General features: G+C 47.1%; 1 protein-coding gene across 1 annotated transcript in view; it reads right to left on the minus strand.

Moving 5' to 3' along the window:
• Window positions 1-8985: 8985 nt before the first annotated feature.
• Window positions 8986-27645, minus strand: part of MYO7A (myosin VIIA) — a 104898-nt gene continuing 86238 nt past the window's right edge. Inside the window, exons 39-49 of the mRNA XM_087937847.1 lie at window positions 27002-27155; window positions 26555-26710; window positions 24009-24114; window positions 21354-21467; window positions 20037-20124; window positions 18057-18163; window positions 16138-16323; window positions 14510-14626; window positions 12643-12726; window positions 12422-12541; window positions 8986-10199 (exon numbers count right to left, since the gene is read on the minus strand). Coding sequence (XP_087793973.1) covers window positions 10110-10199; window positions 12422-12541; window positions 12643-12726; window positions 14510-14626; window positions 16138-16323; window positions 18057-18163; window positions 20037-20124; window positions 21354-21467; window positions 24009-24114; window positions 26555-26710; window positions 27002-27155 — 1322 coding nt within the window. The 3' untranslated portion in view covers window positions 8986-10109. The remainder of the gene's footprint in view (window positions 10200-12421; window positions 12542-12642; window positions 12727-14509; window positions 14627-16137; window positions 16324-18056; window positions 18164-20036; window positions 20125-21353; window positions 21468-24008; window positions 24115-26554; window positions 26711-27001; window positions 27156-27645) is intronic.

The following is a 27645-nucleotide window of genomic DNA, read 5'->3' on the forward strand; positions in this document are numbered from 1 at the left end:
ATGTCAAGATATGGTGCCTTGTTAAAATTTGGACAGGGCGGAGTTTTTTCCCTCAGCTTTTTGTCATAGTTGTTCCTTTCCTCTCCTGTTGTGGCCTGTCAGCCGCCGACCCCTCCAGCAGACGAATCGGAGGAGGAGGAGGCATGGGATCCAGGATCAGCATCAGGGCAACCCGAGAGCTCCAAGGGGGAAGAGGGGATGGAGCTGGCAGAGAGACAGAGAGAGAGGAGGACACTGGGCTGTCCATCAGCCCTCAGATGGAGAGTCGACAGCCCCCAGGTCTGGAGGTGGCTGATGAGAAAGAGGAGGAACAGCTTGGTCCAGTGCCTGATGTGCAGAAGCCAGAGGAAAGGAGAGCAGTGGAAATCTATGGGCCGGTCCTTGGGATGGGAGCTCCAAGTGGAATGGAACTGGCAGAGAGAGAGAGAGAGACAGAGAGAGACAGAGACAGAGAGAGGAGGACCCTGGGCTGCCCATCAGCCTTCAGATGGAGAGTCAACAGCCCCCAGGTCAGGAAGTGGCTGATGAGGAAGAGGAGGAACAGCCGGGTCCAGTGCCTGATGCACAGAAGGCAGAGGAGAGGAGAGCAGTGGAAATCTATAGGCCAGTCCTTGGGACGGAAGAGCCACCACTGCTAGCAAAGCCCCACCTAGCTCTGGGGATGAAAGGCAGGGGTCGGAGATGAATAGGTGTGACAGACAACTATTCATCTTCCAGCCGGACAGACTTGTTAGCCTTCGGTGAGAGAGAAACATTTTGCCGGGGCTGCCAGCATTCCTAATAAATGGCATATTTGAGTTCACCTCAGGGGGTTTGCCGTATTTGGGGAGCTGGCTCAGAACACCTCCTTCCCTGCATTCAGTTTTATGTAGCCAGCATAAACACCAAGAGTGAAAGGACTGAGGTTTAAGGTTTTGTATACAGATAGTTCTCGACTTACACGTCCATTTAGTGACCGTTTGAAGCAACAACCACACTTTAAAAAAGTGACTTATGGCTGTTTTTCACACTTAATGATGGTTGCACCACCTTGTCGTCCGTTCAAAAATTCATACGCTTGGCAACTGGCATGTATTTATGACGGTTGCAGCATCCCTATGGTCACATGATCAGAATTCAGACACTTGGCACTTGAGTCATATTTATGACAGTTGCAACATCCCCAGGGGTCACGTGATCCTCTTTTGTGACAAGCGAACTCAAGGGGGAAGCCAGTTTTTCTTAAAGACCGTGTTCCTAATTGAACAACGGCAGGGATTCGCTTAAGAAACGTGGCAAGAAAAGTCGTAAAACTCACTGAACGTATTTCTCACTTGGCGACAGAAATGTGGGCCTCAATTGTGGTCATAAGTCGAGGACTGCCTATATTTCTTGAAGATCACTCTTCAGGTTGACTTCTAATTGGGGCTCAACTTTGGGACAACCAGTGTTGCTTTAGCAATTTCAAAGAAAAATCCACACCCAGGCAGGTTGTGTGTTTATATACCCCGTTCCCCTGAAAATAAAACCTACCCCGAAAGTAAGTCCTAGCTTGATTTTTACACATGCACCCAATATAAGCCCTACCCCCCCCCCAAATAAGCCCTAATTAAGATCCTGGCCTCTCCACAGTGGATGGGTAAAAATTAAGCTAGGGTGGGGATATATCGGTTGTGGTGGAGCTACCCTACTACTTACCTTTGGGCAGTTGTAGCCAGGCCTCGCACCTCCTCGACATCTGCCTCGCCAGCCCATTTCTTCTGCAGCCGGTAAGGTTGGCAAGGCTTTCCTGAAGGCGTCTGGAGCTGGTAACAAAGCTCTGGATTGATCCAGAGGTCTGTTATTGGCTGCAGAAGCCTTCAGAGAAGCCTTGCTGGCTGCAGAAGAAGAAGTTCTTGAAGGCCTCTGACTGCGAAAAGGAGGCCGGGGGCGATGTGCGCAGGTAAAGTTAGTCAGTGGAGGACATCCCCTGAAAATAAGACCTGGTGCCTTTTTTTTTGGTGGCAAAAAAATAAAATAAGACAGAGTCTTATTTTCGGGGAAATAGGATGGTGAAACTTTCGCCATTCTCTGCATGGTTTATCGGCGGTTTGCGACCCGCAAAGCAACCTCCCGTCGCTTCTCCGAGGATCACCTTTGGTCCTGTGAGACTTTGAGCCAATCCCTGCGCGTTTAGCTAGGGAGTTCCCTATCCTGCCTGCAAACGTTTTGTCGTGAACGTTTAGAAGATATATTTTCTTTGCTTTGTTGTTATTTTCTCGAGGTTGCACACGGTGGGGAGGGCAGGTTTCAGTCAACGGAGCAAATCTTTCTTTCCAGGTGGAAAAGGAGAACGAAGTTGCAAGAGGCAGCTCCGCATCACCCTTTGGATCAGGTGCCAAGCGGTGAGTTTTTTCTCTTCTCTGGGGCTCTGAGGTCCCCCCTGTAAGCTGCTTGTTAGGGATATACCCTAGCAAGATCTGCAGGGCAGTCAGGCAGGCAGGCAAAATATGTGTGAGATAAACGTTGTGTAGCTTACACTCAGTAAAAACAGATACAAGTGTTAATTAAATAGTTTTATTCCAGCAAGAGTTAAAGCATAGTCAAAACAGTCCATATATCATTCACTTAGTTCAGTCCGTCCAGGGATTATTCATTTGCAAATTCCAGTGTCGAAAAAGAGAGGTCAGTACACTTACAAATATCAGTCCGGTGATATATCTCCTCGCAGTAGAGAGATATGCAGAACTCAAAAACTCCTCTCTTCTTATCAGCAACTCTTCAGTAGGGGTAAAACGCAGCTAACAAACCATGCAACCCAGTAAATTGTCAGTAATTGCCAGCAAACTGTCAGCGTCTCATCAGCAATCAATCAATGTCTTGCTCCCTCTTATGGTGGTTTCACACCACACCCAAAAATACATGCTTTGCAGTTAAAGTGACACACACTCAAACTAACAATCATAGCTTATATATATTATTTTACCCAAACTACGTTAGGTGACCTATGTTATACCTAACACTGCTCTCCCGTAACACATGTTCCCATCGCCAGTTTGTCATCCTTTCAACTCGAGGTTCCAAGAATTTAATCCGAATAATAGAATAACGTGTGGGAAACACCCAGAACCTTTGCAAAGGGCCTTTTTCAATCTCCCCCATGGGAACCCTCGCCCCTTTCTCCTCCCCCTCCCTCCCGAAAAGGGAAGACAGGCCTTATTCAGAAACCAACGGCATATAGATTTAGCATGTGTGATGCATCAGAAAAGCAGAATAAGAGAATGAAGGGACCTTGTTGGAAGGGACCTTGGAGCTCTTCTAGTCTGACCCCTTGCTCAAGCGGGTGATCTTATATAGCATTCTGTCATGCCCTTGTTGGAGTCTGATAGGGGAGGGGGAGATTGAGCTGTGAAAGAAATGGGGGAAGGGCACAAGCCGGCTGGGCCTTCAGAGGAAGATCCAGGACCCCCCGCTTCTTCATCCTAGGGCACGCAGGGAGGAACGGAGAAGGGAGCAACATGGCTTATGGGAGAGGAAGAGGGCCTGATCCCTTTCATTAGTTGCAGCTGGGAGAACAGGATATATAAGCGGGGCGTTTGCACACAGCTCCTTGCTGGAAGCAAACCGTGCGTTATCTTGGTCGAGCCTTATCTGGGTTTTGGCGTCCTCCAAACGGTGGATGCTTGCGTTATCTGTTGAAAGTCTGCAATTTATCATCCTGGCTTGCCCGTGTTAATGACTTCCGTGCGGTTTGTGTTGATTTTTTATTTTATTTCTAATTATCTTTACTTTGGGTTTCAACTGCATTTCCTCCCTTTGTAGACTTGTTTTTGGAAGAGTTTGATCTCCGTCCGAGGATAATTGGACAATGGGGGCCAAGTTGGAGGCCTTAAAGGGAATTCTACTTTTGCGATTTTGTTATTTTTGTGTCGCGCCCCGGGGGCATCACACATTCTTCCAGACAAATGGCTGTCCAATCTCTTCTTAAAAACCTCCAGTGTTGGAGCATTCACAAGTTCTGGAGGCAACTTTTTCCATTGATTAATGGTCCTCACCGTCAAAATTTTTTTCCTTAGTTCCAAGTTGCTTCTCGATTAGTTTCCATCCGTTGCTTCTTGTCCGGCCTCTTCAGGGGCTTTGGAGAATAGCTTGACTGCCTCTTCTTTGGGGCAGCCCCTCAAATATTGGAAGACTGCTCTCATGTCGCCCCTACTCCTTCTTTTCATTAAATTAGACATACCCAATTCTGTTCTGTATCTGGGACTTCTACATCAGGCACACAATTGGGTTGTCCATCAAGATCACGGAACGGATTTTTGTCTGACATAACCTCTTTTTAAAACGCTCTCTCTGCTTAAATAATATCCTTTTAAAAAATCGTTTAGGTCCTAGCCACAGAAACAGAATTGCGCCTGAAAACGTGGGAACTTAATCCAACGGTAAGGCATCGGTCCTGTGTGTGTTGCTGTGCAAGTAAGTCCTCAACCTACGACCACAACTGAGCTCAAAATTTTCCTGCTGCTAAGGTCGCTAAGTGAGTTTTGCCCCCATTTTACGCCCTTGCTTGCCATGGTGGTTCAGTGAGTCACATGGTCGTTAAGTGAATCGAGCTTCCTCATTGACTTGGCTTGTCGGAAGCGCGCAAAAGGGGATCGTGTGATCCCCGGGACACCGTCGTAAATATGAGTCTGTTGCCAAACATCTGAATTTTGACCATGTGACCATGGGGATGCTGCAACAGTCATAAATGTGGAAAACGGACATAAGTCACTTATTCAGGGCCATTTGAACTTCAAATGATCACTAAATGAACAGTTGTAAGTTGAGGACTGCCTATATATTAATGGGTTTTTATTTTCTTTGGAATTGCTCTCTGAAAGGTAGCAGTTGGCGGGTGCAAAGCTTTAGAGCTGGAAACAACCTTTCTATCTCAATAAACTTTCAAGATGTGTGAACTTCAACTCCCAGAATTCCCCAGCCATCATCTAAAGAATTTGGTAGCCTTCTTCCTCCAGTACTATTTCATTGGAACACCAGCTTCAAGAAGTAAAGAGTATTTGAATTTTAACGTTCAGCCTAGACCGGGAGTCACCAACCTTTTAGACCTCAGGGACCACCAAACTCATCATTTTAAATGCCGTGGACCAGAGACCCTGGGAAATCCCCCCCAAAAAGTCTGCAGGAAAATCCCCACCCCGTTTTCCTACCAATCGATCGATCTTTATTTGGGATCGCAGGATACCGTCTCCAGCTCCCTTCTCAGGGGGAGAGACAGAGAGAGAGGGAGGAAGAGAGAGAGAGAGACTTTTGGCTTCATGCAAGGAAAGTAGCAGAAGCAGCAGAAGTCTTTCTTTCTCTCCCCCAAACTCCGCCAGAAATGAGTCTTTGTGAGAATTGTCGCAGAGGGAGGCCTCTGCAGCCTTTGGAGGCTGAAAAACAGGGCCATTTCAGTGCTATTAATTTTGGCACTTCTGGTATTTCCGGAAGGCCCGTTTTTCAGCCTCCCAAGGCTGCAGAGGCTTCCCTCGAGCCTTTCGGAGGCCAAAAACAGCCGAAAACAGACTGAATATCATCTGGGAAGCGTGCACATGGGCAGTGCTGGTAAGTTTGGCTGGGGCTCACAGGCCCGCATGAATGGCTCGGCGTGCCACCTGTGGCATTCGTGCCATAGGTTCGCCATCATGGCCCTGGTCTGTCCTATATTTCCATGTTTTGCAGCTCAGCAGAGGCGCAGCTCAGCTGAGACGCACGCTTACCAAACCGGTTGTTAAAACCGGTAGAATCCCACCCCTGGTTGTGGGAGGTGAAGTCCACCCATCTTGAAGAGAAATACATAATTCTATATAATTAATCTAAGATTGGATGAAGCTTTTTTTGGTCCTCAGCGGCCTGGATTGGTATCCGCACGAAGGACTTACCCATCCTTGTATATTTTCAGAATCGCCGAAAACGCCGGTTGTGAACGAATGATAAGACACTCATCTCTTGCATAGAGAATCGAACCACCATTCAGATGGGGGATTCTGACACAGGCTGCTCGTCCTTCCAGAGAAATTTATGTGAAGCCAACTATGCCGCAAAATGAAACTGGACAATGCATTTTATTTTTGTGTTTTCTTGAAGCAGAAAATGGGAGGGAAACCTCTCTATTTTATTTTTCTTTTCTTTCTTTCTTTCTTTCTTTCTTTCTTTCTTTCTTTCTTTCTTTCTTTCTTTCTTTCTTTCTTTCTTTCTTTCTTTCTTCCTTCCTTCCTTCCTTCCTTCCTTCCTTTTTTTTCTTTCTTTCTTTCTTTCTTTCTTTCTTTCTTTCTTTCTTTCTTTCTTTCTTTCTTTCTTTCTTTCTTTCTTTCTTTCTTTCTTTTTTCCTTCCTCCCTTCCTTTCTTCCTCCCTCCCTTCTTCCTTCCTTCCTTCTCTTTATTTTTTTGCTAATAAAGAGGCAAACTTTGTTGTATTTTTTACAACATGAACGCTGATGGCTTTTTTTCTGGATATATTCTTTATTCCTGCAATGGGAAGTTGGTGGAAATACAGGCATTCCTTGACTTACAACCATTCATTTAGTGATGGTGCTGAAACAAAGTGACTTATGACCGTGTTTTACGCTTACGACCGTGGTACCGTCTCCCTGGTCACGTGATCAAAATTGAGACACTTGGCAAGTGACTCATATTAATGACAGTTATGGGGGGGGCTTACATGATCCCTTTTGCGACCTTCTGACAAGCAAAGTCAATGGAGAAGCCAGATTCACTTAACGCCCGTGATTCACTCAACAACAGTAGCATGAATAGGTCACGAAATAGGGTGAAACTCACAAAAGTCTCGCTTAGCGACAGAAAGTTTGGGCTCTATTGTGGTCGTACATTGAGGACTGTCTATAAAATCGGTTTGGCTTCTAAATTGGAATGGGAGTCCCGCTAGTCAGCTCCAACGGGTGAGGGGGAATCGCACGCGCATGCTCAGACAAATGATGCGTGAGGGGAATCGCGCGCACATGCTCAGACAAACGACGCGAGAGGGGGAAATCACGCGCGCATGCGCAGACGAGCGGCCACAAGGGGGGAATCGTGTGTGCAGGGGGGGTCACACATGCAGGGGGGGGCAGGGGGGCAGCACGCATTGCCTTCTGGATGCTGGCACGTGCGCGCACGCGAGTGCGCGTGCGATTATCAGCACAGGAGCTGAAAAAGGATAGCCCCCACTGTCCTATTGTAACCATGCCTATATAGGTAGTCCTCGGCTTATGACTACAATTGGGAGCAGAATTTTCATGGCTAAGTCAAGGCAGTGGGATGACCCAGGACATGGCGCCCAGGCTACACGGTAAGTGGACAGTTCGAACCGTCCCTTTATTGCTCCAACTTCCCCCCAAACACTGCCACGTTTCTGACAAGTCCCAGAGCAAAATGATCACACACACACACACACACACACACACGTACACACACCCCTCCAGCAGCCTTTGGCTGCAAGTAGTCCAGCCCAACGCCGTGAGCACGACGGCTGCAAAGCGAGATGATCCAGTAGGGCAAGAGAATAAGTCGATGAGTCCAGGAAGCAAAAGAACAAGGCAATTAATCCAGGAAGTAAGCAAGCAAGCAAGCAAGCAAAAAGTCCAGGAAACATCCAATGTCACACAACACTCCACAATTTCAGCGTTTGCTTCTGACAAACACCCCATCGCCACAAAATCTCCTTAAATCTTAGTCCCCAGATGTGCCTTGGGAAGAGAGACGGGACGCTCATCTCCAGAATTGTCGGATCAGTCTGTGCTGTTCCTGCCTTCTCTCTACTCTCCAGGCTCAGGGATTAGGAGGGGGCGGTCCTTGCTTATCGCCTGAGCTCCGTCTCTCATGTTCACAGTTTAGCCTCTCTTGTCCCAATCCACAAAGCCGCCCCCTCAATCTCCATTGGCTCCTGTTCCAGATCCTCTTCCTCCACAGATTCAGGCTCCGAAGAGGCCACGACAGGCAGTTAACTTGAGTCACACCCGAATTTACGACCTTTTTTTGGGGCCGCGAATGTTAAGGGACATCGTTGCCGTGGTTAAGGGAATCCCACGGACATTGAGGGAATCTGGCGCCCCCTGTGACTTTGCTTGGACAAAGGCAGGTGGGAAACTCACAAATGGATATCACCTTACTCCAGGACGCTGCAAACCACCGTAAACAGATACTGGTTGTGAAACACCCAAATTTTGATCGTAGGGATGAAGTCACGGCCATAAGTGAAAGGACTGCTCATAAATCACTTCTTACAGTGTCGTCGTAACTTCAAACTGTAATTAAACTGCATTTTCACACATATACACACACACACACACACAAGCTCGATATCCGTGTTTCGCTACGAAACTATTTGGTCGGGCTTAGTTTTTGGGGAGGAAAATAAAAATTCTGCCTCTGCCTACCAGAATCCATTGGTATTCATCCGGCTAGCATCCTGTCAGTGTGTGAGAGAGTTGAGGGCTGTTTGGAAACTGAAACAGTATTGGCTGTGTGAGTAAGGAGACAGCAAGGAGCCTGGGCGTGGCTTAGCTCAACTGTTCTGTACTAAAGCTGCTTGGTGCTGTGAAACTGAAACTCCTCTCCTCTGCTTGTGTTTTGCATTTGGAAGAGGTTTCTTTTTAGGAGGGGAGGGGGAGTAGAACTCCTTAGCATCAGAGCATGTTAATAATAATAATATAGTAAATACTAATGATCTGATGGTCGTTTGGAAAAATCCTTTCTTAGTGAGCCCCTAGACGCCAAGAGGAACATACGTGCCAAATTTCAAGTGTGTAGGCTTTACGGTTATGGAGATTTTGTGACGATGCGTGAGGGGTATTTCGCTTTTATATATACGTAGATTTCTTTTAAAAATCCTCTTTTAAATGGTGCTTTTCTAAGTCAACATTCAAATCTCCCCGTTCTGTGTTGAAATTATAAGGGGAACATAACTAGGTGTCCCCCTTTCGAATCATGCTGCTGTCTTCCTATCTTCCTAAAACTCACCACGTGCATATCAAGAAATTCAAACCGGACAAATTTCTTTCTCTCTTTATTGCACGTTCAAAATTCAAAGAATTCAGTGGCGTTCCTCCTCCAGGAATATTTCATGGGAGCACGAGAGAGGACCACCGGCTTCAAGAAGGAGTAAACGGTATTCTGATTTTAATGTTCAGCCTAGAATAATGTGTCAGCTCAATCCTCGACTGTACCTGGAAGGGAGAAATATATTTATATTTTTAGCAACCTTTCACGTTTTCCCCGATGCGGCGTCCCAAAAAATATTCCTTCACTCTCCACCCCCTTGAAACTGGTGGGGTTTTCTTTTAAGCTTAATTTCTTCGAAAAAAGGAGGCAGACCTATCAGAAATTTGAGGCAAAGTCGTCTCGGTTTAGGCCAACTTTGAAAAGTCCCCTTGTTGGTAAAGAAGACAGAGGAAAACAAAGCAGCAGAATAACAGAGTTGAAGGGATTTTGGAGGTCTTGCAGTCCAAACCCCCTCAGCTGGCAGAGGAGACTCCAACCCGATCCTCAGTTCCGTTATTGCACATTGAAAGTCTCAACTTGGTTCCTTTTTTCTTTCTTGTTTCAAAAAAGTCCTTTTTTTTTTCCTGCCTTTCCAACGCTTTCATTTTTCTTTTTGTAAAAAAAACAGCAACAAGCACCACTCACTCTTGAAAAGATTACTTGCTTTCTCCCCTCAGGAAACCAACCAACCAACCAGAAGGTTTTTATTTTAAATGGAATTATCCCAATTCTAGCTTCTTAAACGGCTTTCTCGAAGCCCATTTGCAAAAAAAAAAACGAACAAACATCCTAACCCGTAAGTCCTCTCCGTGGGCACTTAAAAAGCAGATTTTTTTTTTCCTTTTTTTACCATGTCCGAAAGAGAAGCAGAGGTGGATATCTCAGAAGCTGAGAGGAAAATAATAATAATAATCAGTGGGAAAGAAAGGTGGTTGGTTTTTTTTTTTTCTCTCTTCCCCTCACAAGTAATCATCCTCGCTCGAAGTGGACATTTGCTCAGAGTCCTCCGAATCAGACAGGTTTTCAGAAGGTGTCCGGCTCATCTTCCACACGTGGGTTGCAAAAGTTTTGCCCCAGCTGCAAGGGTAGCCCACGGCCTTCAGCTGGCAGAGGGGCGGCCATGGGGTGGTCTCAGTTCACTTGCTCCCCTTGGTCCCCCTCTGCTTACTCATGGAGGTCAGCATTTGGCTGATGTAAGAGGTCAGCAAGTCGTCCATCTTGTAGCCCTTGGAGCAAAAGAGGAGAAAGAGGAAGGGGGGCGGGGGGGAGAAAATAGGTGCGGCATAAATTTAGCGCCAGAAAAATAAACCCAGACGACTGAGGCTTCCTTTAACGTCTTCATAAACACATTAAGTCAACTTTGCAGTACCAGTTGTAGATTTCTCCAATGTGGAGCCAACTCAAACAGAAGCAGAAGGAAACGTGTTGCAAGTGCAGAGCAGGACAGCAACTTCAGCAGCTCAGAAACAGATATCGGTTTCACTTTAGTTCAGCGGGCAAGCAAGCAAGTTAGCTTCTCTTTTAATAGACAGACTCAGAGCTTAACATACCTTCGAAGCTGCAGAACTTAATATAGAGCCACGATGGCGAATCTATTGGTAAGTAACCTATACTTACCTCACTAGACATGCGCACGCCTCAGAGCTGATTTTTGGCTTCCCAAAGGCTTGAGGAAGGCTTCCGCAGGCTTTGCAGGCCGAAAACTAGGCCCGTTTCGTCACTTCCTCTTTTCAGAAAATACCGGAAGTGACGAAACGGGCCTAGTTTTCAGCCTGCAAGCCTGAAGCCTTCCTCAAGCCTTTGGGAGGCCGAAAAGCCTACCGGACTTTCTGGTTTTTTTTTTTTTTTTTTAAAGACATTTCACTTCTCATCCAAGATCAACTCTGACTGGATGGTGAAGGATGGAAGGATTGATATTCCCTGCAGACAGCTGGTCATTTGCATCCTTTTTAGGGAGCTGTTGAGGACACCTGGAGTCTACCTGTATCCTCAGGGTCACCTGAGTATACAATAATGGTTCCTGTAGCCTGCAATTTTTTCCTCTGGAAATCCATTCCTACTCTCACACCATTCCAAGGGTGTTCATCCCAAATTGTATAGCTAAAAAGATTCTCAGTCATCCAGGTAACGGTTGTCCTTTTTTTTTTTTTTTTTTTGAGGCAGCTAGACTTCCTGGTTTTTCTTTGAAAACGTTCTGACCAGAGGTGGCATTCAGCCAGTTCAGACCAGTTCAGGCTCACTTGTAGCGGAAATTTTGACCAGTTTGGGACAACCAGCAAATATCATCTCTGACTGGCCTCGCCCTCCCGCACCTGGCCTTTCCCATCCTATATTCCCTTGATTTTTAGCTCCGTTGATTCACACGGCAGAGCAGAGCGACCTGTGAATACTGCGCACGCACGGGAAGTGGCTTTAGAGGGCAGTGCGCACCTGTGAAGCGTGCAAAACTAGCAGGCGTGCAATTTGTAATCCCGCCACTGGTTCTGACCGATCGGTGAAGGATGGAAGGATTTATATTCCTTGCAGTCATCTGGTTGTTAGTACTCTCTCTGAGAGTGTCATTGAGGCCACTTGGAGGTTCGTCTGCATCCTCAGGGTCACCGGAGTAGTGCAAATGGGTGTGGAGCCTTCTTGAAACAGCAGAAACGTCTTGCAGAAAGCACAACTCCACAACGCAATCCTTTCAACTCATAAAGCATTTTGTATACACGTTTTATAGTTGACAACAGAAATAAGAGGGGGAAAGTTTCAAAGAGCAGGCAGCAGTCTGGGATCGAAAGGACATTCCATTCGTATTTTCTTCAAAGACTGATTCGATGACCGAAGCTTCTACCAGGCAAAAATCTAATTGGAGAGCATGATTGATGACTCTTGGCTATGGACGTGTTTCATTGGATGATACACCCGGAGGGGTTGGCGGGGAAGCAGGATCGCGGGTGACAGTGAATTACGTATCTCAGAACTGGTTACGCCCCAGGCAAATGCCAGCATGTTAACTTCTAATAAATCCAAAGAAGTTTTGGGAGTATGGCTCGAGGCTCATGATTTAATTGGAGTAACTGCCGGAATCCTGACATCGGCACTTCCAAGAAGGCTCCACACCCATTTGTGGACATAAATAAATCTCCAAGTGGCCTCAACGGCTCTCTCAAAGGATGCAAATGACCAGCTGTCCGCAAGGAATATAAATCCTAAACATATAGTTGTAAGTCAAGGGCTAGCTATACGTGTGTGAGAGCCAGCCATTTCTTCGTCCCAAAGGTGCTTTTCGGAACTGAAGAAGCTTCTCGGATGAGAAGCGAAACGTCTTCAAAGGAAGTCCAGTCGCCTTTGGGACAACCTTGACTTGGATTGATGGAGCATCTCCCTAGACCTCCAGCCATTTCTACCACTGCTTCTCATCTGCTTACCCACCTAGCCCCCCACCCTGGCCATGTTGTCTCCTTACCAGTGACGTCTCACACAGCAACTTGCTCCCTCGCACCAAATTGCCGATGGTGATGTGGAAATAGGTGTTGCCGCTGCTCCAGTTGGAGATCTTCGTGAAAGGGTGGGTAATAAGGATGTCCTAGAGACATGGACAAAGGGTTAAGTACCTTTTTGTAGGAATGGAAGGGAACATAAGAATACAGGAAACAGAAAAACAGAGGTCCCACTTCAAGGACTCGCCTTGCTTTTACGGTCGATGAGGCTAATGCCGTGTTTGTTGATGGCAACCAATAGCAGTTCTGGATAATTTGGGTCCGTGGTTTGCTGTTGAGAAAGGAAAGCGGAGGCGTGTTAGTCGGCCGAGAAGATGGGAATGTTATTATTACCTTTATTGTCAGAGTACAACGTGTGTGTACAATGAGATTGGCTGAGCCTCCCTTCGTGCACGCACACACACACCCCAACACAACTCACAGGGAGGACAGAAGTCCCTAACCCAGTCAGCTTTAAGACTTGTGGACTTCAACTCCCAGAATTCCTCCTCCAGTCATGTTAGTTGAGGTAGAGTTGAAGTCCACAAGTCTTAAACTTGTCAAGTTTGAAGACCCTTGATCTAACTATTTATCTGACTGCGGGGTCCTTGGTGTTATTTAAGCTTGGCTGTTTTCTTGCACAAGTTTCACTACCGAGCTAGGGAACATCTTTAGTGTGGGAGGAAGTAGGGTTTGTTCTTTGTTAATATACTATTAGATTGCCCTGTCGGTGTTTATAGGAGTGTTCCTTGATTAGGTTATGGTTTACTGATGGCTTGTTTCTCTCCGGTAGTTCTTTGGGGTATTATTTACTTAATTGTTGGTCCAGTATTAATCCTGCTCGTATTGCTGTTAATTGTCAGTGAGGAGGTGCTTTCATTTGTTTCTTGTGTCTCTTTTAAATGGCATGTAAATGTTATTGATCTCTATGTGCCTGTTGATGGCCGATTTGTCCAAGTGCCAAACTTTCCAGGAATTCTCTAGCAATTCTGGACTTGGTCTAGGAGGCTCACAGTTTCCCATGTGAAACCAGGGATGAAACATCTCCAAGAAGACCACCAACCTCTGAGAACACCGAGGACACCCCTGAGTTCAATCCTGAGCTATAAATATTCTCTGGGAAATTTGGGGATTTGAAACGCCCATGTCTTAAAGTCGCTAAGTTTGAGAAAGATGGGGTTTAGGGGTCCGTGAGAGGTATCACCCACGGCTCTACTCTCAGAGAGGGGTTCATTCAGGGTCCCAAAGGGGAGGATATTTGTTGCTCCTGACCCCAGCATCTGCTCTTCAAGGTAGCCCACCAAATCAAGGGTCACCAACCTTTTGGACCTCAGGGATCACCAAACTCATAATTTTAAATCCTGCGGACCAGAGACCCTGGGAAAATCCCCCCAAAAGTCTGCGGGAAAATCCCCCACCCCGTTTACCTACCGATCGATTGTTCTTTATTTGGGATCGCAGGATACCATCTCCACCTCCGTTCTCGGGGGGAGACAGAGAGAGACTTTTGGCTTTATGCAAGGAAAACAGCAGAAGCCGCAGAAGTCTTTCTTTCTCTCCCCTAAACTCTGCCAAAAATGAGTCTGTGTGAGATTTGTCGCACCGGCACAGCCTCTTGGAGCAAGGATGCCTTGCAGGGTCCCAAAGACTCATTTCTGGTGGAGTTTGGGGGAGAGAAAGAGAGACTTCTGCTGCTTTCCTTGCGTGCAGCCAAAAGCAGAAGAAGAAAGAAGTGGAAAGAAGCGGAAAGAAGCAGCCCAATGGCCAGGCCAGGCGCATGGGGCAGGTGGGGTAAGTCCTCCCCTCCGTCCTTTCCCCCCTCCCCTCACTCCCTCGTGTTGTTCGCAATGCAAGCGACGCAAGCCTTGTGTTCCCGCGGGCCATGTGGGCGGCGCAGCCTTGTGTTCCCGCGCAGCCTGGATTAATTGCTTTGGGGGAAACATTTCTCTGCGGAGCACCAACATTTTCTCATGGACCACCAGTGGTCCTCGGCCCACTGGTTGACGACCACTGCACCAAATGACAGGGCTCCTTCCACACTTCTTAAACGCACCCCAAGTTGGTCGCATCCTCACCTTCACTTCGAAGAAAGCCGATCCAAACGTGGGCCAGCGGAATATAATCTTGAGGAAAGCCAACTTCGCTTCTTCCCTCGTTTTGCCTGCGTGTTTATTGAAATAGGCCACGATAGACTGCAAGAGAGAGTCGAGTCGAGCATCACAATCCGTGTCGACCCGGGACAAGGCACGAAGTTCACACAACCAGCTGAGACTCCGCTTTAAATTTCCAAATTTCAAACTCCCTTTTAATGCTCCGAATTTCCCCTCCCCTAAATGGTCCCACATTTTTAGCAAGTCCCAAAACAAAGCGCGCGTGCACACACACACACACACACACACACACACACAAGGCAACCTCTGGCTGCGCTCCAGTCCAGCGAAACCAAGGAACAGGGAAATGAGTCCACGAAACAAGGAACAAATAAGGCCACCAAGTAAGGAACAAGGCACTAAGTCCACAAAGCAAGGAAGAAGCACGCCGTCCTACAAACTCCAAATGTCTCTACCGGCACACCAAACTCTACCATAAATCCAAATGCCCCTCCCTCCTTAAATCTCAATCCCCATGAGTGGCTTGTGAAGAGGGGCGGGGCGCTCTCCTCCCAAGTTGTTGGGTCACCCTACACTGTTCCTGCCTTCTTTCCGTTCTCCGTGCTCAGGGATCAGGAGGGGGCGGTCCTTGCTCATCGCCTGAGCTCCGTCGCTCCTCACGTCCATTGCTTGCCCTCTCTCGGTCATCCTGCCGCCCCCGTTCCTCCCTGCTAGCAAGCTGTCCCAATCCTGAGGGGCACTGGGCGGTCTCCTCCTGCTCCTCCCCATATTCCTCCAAAGCCAAAGAAGCCACCTGCTCGATCTCCATCAGCTCCGGGCTACGGCTCATTCTCCTCCGCAGATTCAGGCTCCGACGGGGGACACGACGCAATCTCTCACACGGGACTTGTCCATATTTTAAGGATACCGAATGTATGAACTGGCCTCGCACATCTAGCCCATCTGGTTTTGACGCTTATGCTAATCTAATTTATTTTTTTAAATATCTATTTTTTATTTTAATTATAAGAATACAACACGGTGCAGCCGATCTGGCATTACAATTGTTGTACACGTATACATTTGACTTCATCATTTACAATCTCCTTGTTTGATATATTATTTACTAATTATTCTAATCATTGTAGCTACTTATGTTCCGACCTTGCCTTTTCTACACAACCACTGATAGAATTTATTCCACATTTCATAGTAATCAGATTCCCTCTTGTTTTTTTTTTAAATTCTAGGATTAACCTATCTAATTCTTCACAGGCCATAATTTTCCTTATTATCTCTTGTTTCTGGTGGTATGTTTTCATTGTTCCAGTATTGTGCATATATTACTCTAGCCGCCATCAATACATGCACTATTAAATAAATTAAATCCTTCCTCTATCTTTCTGTTATTATTCCTAGGAGGAAAAATTCCGGGTTTTGGATCACATGAGCACAGGAATGGTGAAATGGCCATTAAGCGTGAAAAAACTCACTTTTTTTCAGGGCCATTTTCAACTTCAAGTGGTCCCTAAATGAAGTGCTGTAAGTCGAGGACTACCAGGAGACAGATAAGAGAGAGAGATGGAAGTAGACAATTTGTGGAGCAAACTTACTCTTTTCCAGTCGTCCGGTGACAGCTGTCGAATAAGCGGCTCGGGCACCAAATCCTTGAGAAGTTTTGGAATGTTAGGAAAACAGGATTTGTCGTCTTCGAATTTCACCCTGTAGATCAGAGCTCCAAGCTGTAGGACTTCTTCCTGGGTGCATTTGTGGTAGCCCCGAAGATATTTTGGTAACTCCTGTGCCACAAAAAGGAAATCAGACATGGATGAGACAAACTATAAGCGCACCAATCGTGCCTACCGTCCCTGTCCTATTGTTTCTTTTTATTTTTCTTATAAGTATCTATCTCAGGTATTCGAAACTATGTTTATTCTTATATCTATTATCTTGTAAGCGATTGACAAATCAAATAAATGCTAAAAAAAAACATCCTGAATCCTCTGAAAAAAAAACAGCTGAAGGAAACATAGGGTCCTCGGTGGCCTCTGAATTGGAGTCTTTTCTTTGAGACGTTTCGTGAGCCAACTAGGGAATGTCATCAGTGCTAGAAGGAAGGAGCGGGATTGCTCTCGGTTTATATACTAGTAGCCTGCCCTGTCAACGTGAGTGGGAGTGTTTTGTGTGTGTGGGGGGGGTGTCTCTGCCTGAGCTGTTGCTCTGGGTGATCTCTGAGCTGGCTTGTTTTCTTGCAGGCATTTTATGACCCAACTAGGTAACATCATCAGTACTAGAAGGGAGTGGAGTTGGACGAGGAGGAGGACTGTGGGCTCCTTGGTGCTCTCTTAGCTTGGTTGTTTTCCTGCAGGCATTTCATGACCCAACTAGGTAACATCATCAGTACTAGAAGGGGGAGTGGGGTTTGCGGAGGAGGAGGAGGAGGAGGAGGAAGAGGAGGAAGAGGAGGAGGAAGAGGAAGAGGAAGAGGAGGAGGAGGAGGAGGAGGAGGAGGAGGAGGAGGAGGAGGAGGAGGAGGAGGAGGAGGAGGAGGAGGACAACTGTGGTGCCCTTGGTACCTTCTGAGCTTGGTTGTTTCATTATTTCCTCCTCCTCTTTCTCCTCCTTCTCCCCTCCATCTAGTACTGATGATATTTCCTAGCTGGGTAATGAAATGTCTGCAAGAAAACCATCAAGCCCAGAGAGCACCAAGTACACCACAGTCCTCCTCCCTTCCTCCTCTTCTTCCTCCCTTCTGCCTCCTCCTCCTCCTCCTCTCTGCAACCCCCTCCCTTCTAGCACTGATGATGTTAACCTAGTTGGGTAATGAAACTTCCGCAAAAAACAACCAAGCTCAGAGAGCACCAAGGACCCCACAATCCTCTCCTCCTCCTCCTCCTCCTCCTCCTCCTCCCTTCCTCTTCCTCCCCCTCCTCTTCACCCCCTTCTCCTTCCCCCTTCTTCCTCCTCTTCCTCCTTAACCAGTTGGGTAACGAAACCAACGAAGCTCATAAACCATGTTTCTTTGAACCTTCAAGGCCTGCATGCAAAATAATATTTTTCCTAATATTTGAGAAGACCACGTTCTCGCCATCCTTCGCTCCTATCCAAGAGCCTCGGTGGCGCAGGGTTTAGAGTGAGGTACTGCAAGGTTACTTCTGCTGACTGCCGGCCGCCTGCAATTCAGCCGTTCGAATCTCACCAGGCTCAAGTTTTGACTCAGCCTTCCGTCCTTCCGAGGTGGGTAAAATGAGGACCCAGATGGTTGGAGGGCAAGAGGCCGAAAGCACTGTAAACGGCTTAGAGAGGGCTGGAAAGCCCTATAACGTGGCGCCTAAGTGCTGTTCCTATTGCTATCATCCAAGATACTCAAAGAGGACAACTCAGGGGTGGCCTCCAGTTGTGAACCCTCCTTCTCCACCGTTCTCCAGGTTGCTTCGGGATGAGGAACCGTGCGAAGATAGAAAAAGGATCGCCCAACCCAAATCTGGCTTACGTTCTTCCGCTGATGAACCCTTGCAGATTTGGGACGTACCTGATAATAATGGAAAATGGAGTCCGCCATGGAATCCTTCCCCGGCATGGTGTTCGTCCACAGCTTCTTCATGAAAAAGACTTGATAGGTGAGAGAAGGTACAAGCCCTGCGAAGCAAGATCGGGAAACAACGTCCAAACTTGGTTGCGCGTGGTGTGACGACCCATGGTTAATTTACGGCAGCGTTTATCGATCTTGGCATGTTTTAAGATGCATGGACTTCAACTCCCAGAATTCCCTAGCCAGCATAGGTCCACTCATCTTAAACACGCCCACATTGAGAAACACGGATCTACAGTAACGTTAGAGGTCGTGGGTGCAATTCAGACTCCAGGGGCTGCTGCAGAAGGCCATCTTGCTGATGTGCGTGAGCTGGCTGGGGAATTCTGGGAGTTGAAATCCACACATTTTAAACGAGTTTAAAAGAGGAGTCCTAGAGTTATGACCGTAAGGGAGCCTGCTGGCCATCAGGGTCATAAATGATGAGGTTTGTAAATTGAGTCACCCATGATCTGATTTTTACGAACTTCTTTTTTGTGGTGGTCATTCAACAACGGCTTCACGCACGAAGCAACCTACGTGGTTGCTAAGCGAATGCTGCGGTGGTTAAGCCAGCAAATTGGCCAATGGCCACTGTTGTGATTTGCTGGCAGCCTGTGCAGATGGCACCCGAATCGGACAGTGGGGAAGAACGGGGATCAGTCCAGGAGTCTGGCAGCAGCAAGGCAGAGGAACAGCGGGAGCCTGTTCCCAGTGCGCGTATGTGCAGAGCGGCTAGAAGACAAGAGCAGCGGAGACAAAAGGGACGACAAGAGTAAGGCTGGGAGGTGATTGCCCCTCCCCTAAGGGATATAAGTCAGACCTAAATGACAAAACCTTTGCAGGAAGCAAAGTTGTTTGTTCTGTTCGGATTAATCCTTGAAGCTCTGTGTACTCCGATTGGTTTTCTGTTCTAGTTCATTGGATGCTTCTGTTATTGGCAGCACTTCACAGGAAAGAAAGGTGGGTGCTTATCTCGAGGGACTGTTTGAGATTCATTACTGTCTGGGAATGAAAATAATTCCCAGCGTTGCAATAAAACAAGACTTGTTTTTAAAATAAGCGTGTGTGTAATTACGGTCTGAGAAGCCTCGGTCAGAACTAAGCAGCCAGTTGTAAGTTGATAACTATCCGTCCTTTCTTTTCTAACCTTTATTTTTGTGAAATTGCCTGTTAACTGCTTTTCAAATACAGGCAGTCCTCAACGTACGACAACAACTGAGCCCAGAATTTAGGTTTGCTAAGTGAGAAATTTGTTAAGTGAGTTTTGCTCTATTTTATGACTTTTCTCGCCACATTTGTTAAGGGAATCAGTGCAGTTGTTAAATTAGTGAGTCAGTTGTTAAGTGAATCTGGCTTCCTGCATTGACTTTACTTGTCGCAAAATATGATCACGTGACCCCGGGATGCTGTGGCCGTCATAACTATGAACCAGTTGTCAAGCTTCTGAATGTAAATCACGTGACCACGGGGATGCTGCAACGGTCATAAGTGTGAAAAACGTTCAAAACTCACTTTTTAAGTGCCGTTGTAGCTTCGAACGGTCACTAAATGAACTATTGTAAGTCGAGGACTACCTATATTAGAAACTTTCAGATCAACAACTCTGAAAATCACCCAGTGAGTTTCTTTTCAATTTTTTACAAGTTTAAGGACTTAAGCAGGAGGGTGTTTTTTGTTTTGTTTTAAATAAATTAAATCTTTGATTTCAGAAGGTTACAAATGAACAACGGATTCAGATAGTTTTGAGATAAGATTCTGGAATTCATTATAAGAATCCTTCTGATGGGAAAATGCTTTCGTTTTGAATTCACTTTAAAAAAAAAAAAAACATGACAAGTTGCAATTTTGAAACGTGGCCACTAGAGGGAACTAGAATGAAGTAAAGATTTATGTACTGATGTCAAGAAGAGCAAGGATGGTGACCCCCCACAGATTTACCGTCTTTTGCTGGTCTCGCTTTCTTGATCCAGTCGGTCAGATGCCTGACGAAGTCAAAGAAGAAATCTCCTTCCGGGACACTGATGACCTGGAAGAAGGCAAGCGGCATTTCTCAACTTTGGCCCCTTTTAAGATGTGCGTGTTGTCTGGGGAATTCTGGGAGTTGAAGTCCACCCATCTTAAAGGGGCCACGATTGAGAAAGGGAAGGAAATAAACAACAGAAACGGCCCTCTCATTTGCCATATGCGTAGCCATTTTATTTAGCCTTATTATATATTCCTTTTCTTTCTTTCTCTTTATGGGGGTGGAAGCAGGGGTGGGATTTAAATTTTTTAACAACCGGTTCTGTGGGCGTGGCTGAGTTGGTGGACGTGGTTGGGGTGATGTGACTGGCTGGGGGTGGTCAACTTAATATCGCTCACACCGAGGCACGCATCTCCTCGCCTGGCCTCTCATGACTGTGGGGATGCTGCAACAGTCGCAAGTGTGAAAAAGGGTCATAAGTCACTTTTTTCAGTGCTATTGTAACTTTGAATAGTCACTCCACACAAACAAAGTACCAACAAAGGAGGAAAAAAAAAAACTCCAGAGAAGTTCCTGAGACAGGAAATTTAGTCCTGCCAAGAATGTAATAAGGGTTAACGGAGAGGCAGTTTCTGTAAGCAACACCAGAATGTTTCCTTCCTGCCTTCCTTACAGGATTAGCCCTGTAATTTTTTCTAACAACCGGTTCTCTGAATTGCTTAGAATGTTAACAACCGGTTCTAGTGAGTAAATGCAAACCTGTAGAATCCCACCCTTGGGTGGAAGGGTTTCGGGCTTGCCACATTCCTAAGGTGGGAGGAGTGGAGATAGTGAGAGTTGTTTAGGTTAGGTGGTTCTCCTTCCCGTGGGAACGAAAGCTGATTGTCATACTCTTCTCGTGAAATACTTCTGGACTCGCTCAAATGTATGAATGTCCGATATACTGTGCGGATTCCAGACAGATGAGCTGTATTCGAATATTGGTCTAGCAAAGGTTTTGTATGCCCTGGTTAGCAATCCAATATTTCCAGAGGGAGAAGCTTTGTAAGATTAGATTTACAATTAATTAGATTTTACAACTAATTACAAATTGCAACTGGGAAAACCACGGCCTTAAAACATTGCTATCATGCCCCCCATGGTTCTTCTTTTCATTAAACTAGACAGACCCAAATCCTGCAACTTGTACGTTTTTAGGGTTCCAGTATGAACGGACTTGGCTGGGGGAAGCTTCCGTTAATACAGGATATAACTCCGAATAAAATCCAGCCAGCTACGAGTTGTAAACTCACCTTGTCCGAAATCTTAATAAAAAGGCTGAATCCTTCCGATGATTTTAAAAGCAGACGTTTGGAAATGCTTTGACAGAAATCTTTGGCTTTGGTGCCTGATTCCACTTCAAATGCCTGGTGAGAAAAAGAAAAAAAAGAAGAAATATCGCGGCTTCACACAAGCTGAGTTCCCCTCTCGGGCCAAACTAGGGTTTAAAAATGGTTTGCTCAATTGAATACAAGTCAGCTGGCTGGATGGGCCCAGCTGAGAGAGGTTAGAAGTTATAGTAAACAAATAAACCATGATGGCCTAAGGCAGTGATGGCGAATCTTTTTGTTGTGGTGTGCTGAAATTGTGCATGCGCGATAGTGCATTGCACCCCCTTCTGTGCATGCGCACGCAACAGCCCCACACCAGGGATGGGATTCTACCAGTTCACACCTATTCGCTAGAACCGGTTGTTACCATTCTAAGCAGTTCGGAGAACCGGTTGTTAGAAGAAATTACAGGACTAATCCTGTAAGGAAGGCAGGAAGGAAACATTCTGGTGTTGCTGACAGAAACTGCCTCTCCATTAATCCTTATTACATTCTTGGCAGGACTAGACTTCCTGTCTCAGGAACTTCTCTGGAGTATTTTTTCCTCCTTTGCTGGTACTTTGCTTGTGTGGAAGGACCATTCAAAGTTACAATGGCACTGAAAAAAGTGGCTTATGACCCTTTTTCACACTTACGACTGTTGCAGCATCCCCACAGTCACGAGAGGCCAGGCGAGGAGATGCGTGCCTCGATGTGAGTGATGTTGAGTTGGCCACACCCAGCCAGTCACATGACCACCAAGCCATGCCCACCAACAAAGCCACTCCACAGAACCGGTTGTTAAAAAATTTGAATCCCACCCCTGCCCCACTCCCTTACCTGCACTGCGCATACGCGTACCTCCCAGCGGATTTTCAGCCCATTTGAGGCCTTTTCGCCCTCCCACAGGCTGGAGGGAAGCCTCTGCCCCCTCAGGAAGCTGAAAACGGGCCCATTTCGGCACTTCTGGTATTTCCAGAAGGCCCATGTTTCGGCCTCCCGAGGCTGCAAAGGCTTCCCTCCAGCCTGTGGGAGGGTGAAAAAGCATCAAATGGGCCGAAAATCAGCTGGGAGGCCCATGTGCAGTGCAGGTAAGTTTGACTGGGGCTCACGTGCCACACTAATGACTCTGTGTGCCACCTGTGGCATGCGTGCCATAGGTTTGCCATCCCAGGTCTAAGGCAATGCATTAACCCTGATAGCAGGAAAGGTTCAAACCAGCTTTGCAAGTCTGTCTCTTTTATTTTGCTACGGCTGTTGGGTTTAAAAGTGGTCCTTGACTTACAACCATTGGTTTAGCCACCGTTTGAAGTTACAACGGCCCTGAAATAAATTATTGAGGGCCAGTCTTCACACTTACGACCAATGCAACATCCTCTGGTCATGTGTTCACCATTCACCACCTTCCCAGCTGGCTTCCGACAAGCAAAGCCAATGGGGTGGAAATCTGGATTCGCTTAATGACCACATGAGTCACTTAAGGAGTGCACTGACTTGCTTAGCAACCTTGGCAAGGAAGGCCCTGAAATTGGGTGTGGCACGTTTCATATTCGCCTTGCTTGACAGAAACAGAAATTCTGACTCCAATTGAGGCCATAAGCTAAGGATTATCTACATTTATACATTATAGGTAGTCCTCAACTTACAACCACTTTCTTTAGTGACAACGGCACTGAAAATGTGACTTATGACTCTTTTTCACACTTACGACTGGGTGCAGGCTCCCCAGGGTCACAGGATCAAAAGTCAGATGCTTGGTAACTGACTCATATTTATGATGGTTGAGGAGGAAATCCCCTTTCTGACAACCAAAGTCACATGGGGAAGCCGGATTCACTTAACAGCCTTCTTACTAACTTATCAACTCCAGCGATTCACTCAGCAACTGGGGCCAGAGAGGTTGTAAAATGAGGCAAAACGCACTGAACCCATGTTTCACTTAAGGATGGAAATCTGGGCTCCGTTGTCGTCGTAAGGTGAGGACGACCTGTATTTCCTTAACCGAAGTGTTCTGACCCACGCCCTTTTCCAACAAACCAAACACAATTCAAAAAGAACAGAAACCTTGTAAAAATTAGTTTTTTTGCAGAAACCTTCTGCAAAATAATTAGCTGTGATCAGCACAAGCCTTGACAAACTGTGCGAGACTTGCCAAAAGAGAACAGACAAGAAATAATTTGCAAAATAAGAATCTTCAAATACAAACTCAGAATACTGGAATGTCCACGAGGCTGGAGTTTCAAAACGTCTTTGCTTCCTGCAAAGAATATTCGTTTCACAGCTGGCTTTTACCTTCTTGAAGGAGGGGCCATTCCCTTGCAGCCTTACTCCCGAGCCGCCCGTGTTGTTGCAGCTGCTCTTTCCTGCAAGCAATCCTGCGCGCACACGCACTTGACACAGGCTCCTCGGGAACCTCCTCATCGCTGCTGCCAGCCCCCACAATCTCCGAAGGCAGCAGTCCACTCCCTGATGGTCCTGGCCCCTCATCTGACTCCTCGCTCCCCTCAGCTGTCTGCACCTGTTGCTGGCTAACCACAACACCAAGTGACCCGGGATTGACTTTTCTTACTGACCGGGCCGAGAATTTTTTGCCTTTACCTCATCAGTGTCATCCGGGAAATAGACTTTGTGGAAAATCTGCGTCGTTTTATGCTGGATGGCCTCCACTTCCACCAGATGGGGAGGGTATCTTCGGGACCCATTCCTACCAGAGACAAAAAGATGACGGTTAAATGGACGGTTGTATTCAAAGAGGAGAATAGATTTATGAATTTTTCATTCGGATATCCCTTTCGGATTTGGCGCTTGATGAAAAAAAAAAAATCAAACTTAGACTTTGGTTTTGCCGGTTAGATGGATGCGTTGTCACGGAAACGACTAGTTATATACTAGTGTGTGAAAGTAAAAAGTGGAAGTTGTATTGTTGTTATCTTGTGCTGCGCTACGAGGAGTCGGAAGTGAACGCCTTCTTCTTTTTTCCCTTGTACCTCATATTTTTGACACCCAACCAGCTTTCGCGCCTAAAACGCAACTAGAATTCACCGTCTCCTAGTCATTGGGCTGAAGTTATCCAGGTGGCTTCTGGGCCTTAAGGCAGGCCTAGAATTCACCGTCTCCTAGTGATTGGGCCGAAGTTATCCAGCTGGCTTCTGGCCCTTAAGGCAGGGCTAGAATTCACCATCTCCTAGTGATTGGGCCGAAGTTATCCAGCTGGCTTCTCGGCCTTAAGGCAGGGCTAGAATTCACCACTCCTAGTGACTGGGCCGAAGTTATCCAGCTGGCTTCTGGCCCTTAAGGCAGGGCTAGAATTCACCGTCTCCTGGTGACTGGGCCAAACTCACCCAGCTGGCTTTCATGGCTAAGGTGGAACTAGAATTCGCCGGGGATTGATCCAAAAACACCCAATCAGCTTTTGCGGCTAAAGCAGAACTAGAATTCACCATCTCCTAGCAATTGGCTCAAAGGCACCCAACCAGCTTTCGTGCCTAAAGTGGAACTAGAATTCACTGTCTCCAGGCGATTGGCCCAAAGTTACTCAGCTGACCTTTGTGCCTAAGGGAGAGCTAGAATTCACAGTCACCCGGTGACTGGGCCAAACTCACCCAGTTGGCTTTCAAGCCTAAGGTGGAACTAGAATTCACCAGGTCCTGGTGATTGATCCAAAGATACCCAACCAGCTTTCGTGCCTAAAGTGGAACTAGAATTCACTGTCTCCAGGCGATTGGCCCAAAGTTACTCAGCTGACCTTTGTGCCTAAGGCAGAGCTAGAATTCACAGTCACCTGGTCACTGGGCCAAACTCAGCCAGCTGGCTTTCAAGCCTAAGGTGGAACTAGAATTCACCAGGTCCTGGTGATTGATCCAAAGATACCCAACCAGCTTTCGTACCTAAAGTGGAACTAGAATTCACTGTCTCCTAGTGATTGCCCCAAAGTCACCCAGCTGGTTTTATGCCTGAGGTGAAACTAGACAGTCTCCTGGTGATTGGTACAAAGTCACCCAGCCTAAGCTGGAACTAGAATTCACCATCACCCACTGCCCAGCCCAGCCTCTTGACCTAACTTTCTCTCACTACTACTTGACTCCGTGGATTGGTTCTCCCATTCTCATCCGGATAGCGGCTTTCCCAGGGGTGGGATTCTGCCGGTTCGGATCGGTTCGGGCAAACCGCTAGCTCCGAAGATCAGCTGGGAGTGAACCAGTTTACTCTGACAGTCACGTGGGGCCTCCCTGCCTGACCCTGCGCTGTACTGACCTTTATCGTCCCAGCTGATCAGCGCCGAAGATTGGATTGCTGCTCCTCAGCTGTGTTACTCCCTCCCCTGAAGTAACACAGCAGGTAAGGACTTTGGCACTGCTGTTCACGCGAAGCACGCGATCACCGAACCCAGTGGTCGCCAACCAGCGGGCCGGGGAACCACTGGTGTTCTGCGAGAAAATTTTGGTGGTCCGCAGAGAAATGTCTCCCCCTCGCAAAGGAATTAAATCCAAGCTGCACGGGAAGGCAAGGCTTGTGTCGCCTGTGTTGCGAACAACACGAAGTAGTGAGGGGAGGGGGGAAAGGGCGGAGGGGGGGAATTTGCCCCACTTGCCCCACGCGCCTGGCCTGGCCACCGGGCTGCTTCTTTTCGCTTCTTTCTTCTTCTGCTTCTGGCTGCACGCAAGGAAAGTAGCAGAAGTCTTCTTTTCTCTTCCCTAAACTCAGAAATGAGTCTTTGGGACCCTGCAAGGCCTCCTGCTCCGAGAGGCTGTGCAAAGACTCCTTTCTTGGCAGAGTTTGGGGGAGAGAAAGAAAGACTTCTGCGGCTCCTGCTGCTTTCCTTGCATGAAGTCAAAAGTCTCTCCCTTTCTCTCTCTTTCTCCCTGACAACGGAGCTGGAGACGGTATCCTGCGATCCCAAATAAAGAACGATCTATTGGTAGGAACACGGGGTGGGGATTTTCCTGCAGATTTTTTTGGGGGTGGGGGGATTCTCCCAGGGTCTCTGGTCCGTGGGATTTAAAATTATGAATTTGGTGGTCCCTGAGGTCCAAAAGGTTGGCAACCCCTGACCGAACCAGTTGTTACTATACCGGTATCTCTGGGCTTCCCCCAATTCCTCCTTCCCCAAATGTGGGGGTTGTTTTCGGCCACAGGGCACGAACCTCAGAGCCTTCTGCAGCCTCTGCAGGCAGTCGTTGGCCAGCGGGTGATGCTTCCGCGACTGGACGAACCTCTGGACATGAAGGAGCAGGACGTTACTAGGCGCAAAGAGTCCCGTGCACAGCCAGAGCAGTTCCCAGCCTTTTTCTTCGCTGTACCTTTTCCGCAAGGAATACAAAGCAGACTATAATATCCTGGACAAAGAGAAAGAGACTCCTTCAAAGCAAGCTAGGCATCTAGCGATATCTCAGTATACAGGTAGTTCTCAATGGCACTGAAAAAAAAGCAACCGACGAGCGGGGTTTTTTTGTGTGCGTACGACCGTTGTAGCGTCATCCCCGTGGTGCGATTCTGGCAGTTGCGCTTCTCATAGAGAAAGCGTTGGCACCATCAGAGCAAGGCAGCCCAGCAGAGAGAGAGAGAGAGAGAGGCAAAAAAACCCCACTTACTTCACGTGGTTGTCGGTCAGCTGCTTCAGGACCTGCGAGTAAATCTCGTCTCGGAGAGCTTCAGCCTTCAAGGCCCCTTCAAAGATTTGATCTGTTAGCTCATTCACTGAGCGGGTCCTTTTGGAGGGGTAATCGCCCATGTACTTCAGGATGGGTGTCCCGGTTAAGGATATAATTAAAGGTGAGGATCCCTCCCTCCCACTTGGTCATTTCCTTCCTTCCTTCCTTCCTTCCTTCCTTCCTTCCTTCCTTCCTTCCTTCCTTCCTTCCTTCCTTCCTTCCTTCCTTCCCTTCCCTTCCCTTCCTCCCTCCCTGTCATTCTGTCATTTCCTTCCTTCCTTCGTTCCTTCCTTCCTTCGTTCCTTCCTTCCTTCCCCTCTCTCGCTCTCCCACCCTGTCATTCTGTCATTTCCTTCTTTCCTTCTTTCTTTCTTTCTTTCTTTCTTTCTTTCTTTCTTTCTTTCTTTCTCTTTCCTTCCTTCTTTCTTTCCTTCCTTCTCCTCTCCCTCTCTCCCACCCTGTCATTTCCTTCCTTCCTTCCTTCCTTCCTTCCTTCCTTCCTTCCTTCCTTCCTTCCTTCCTTCCTTCTCCTCTCCCTTTCCCACTCTGTCATTCTGTCATTTCCTTCCTTCCTTCTTTTCTTT

Source organism: Pseudonaja textilis, chromosome 7 (genome assembly GCF_049901715.1).
Source record: "Pseudonaja textilis isolate UNSWEBS1 chromosome 7, rPseTex1.2, whole genome shotgun sequence".
Lineage (NCBI taxonomy): Eukaryota > Metazoa > Chordata > Lepidosauria > Squamata > Elapidae > Pseudonaja > Pseudonaja textilis.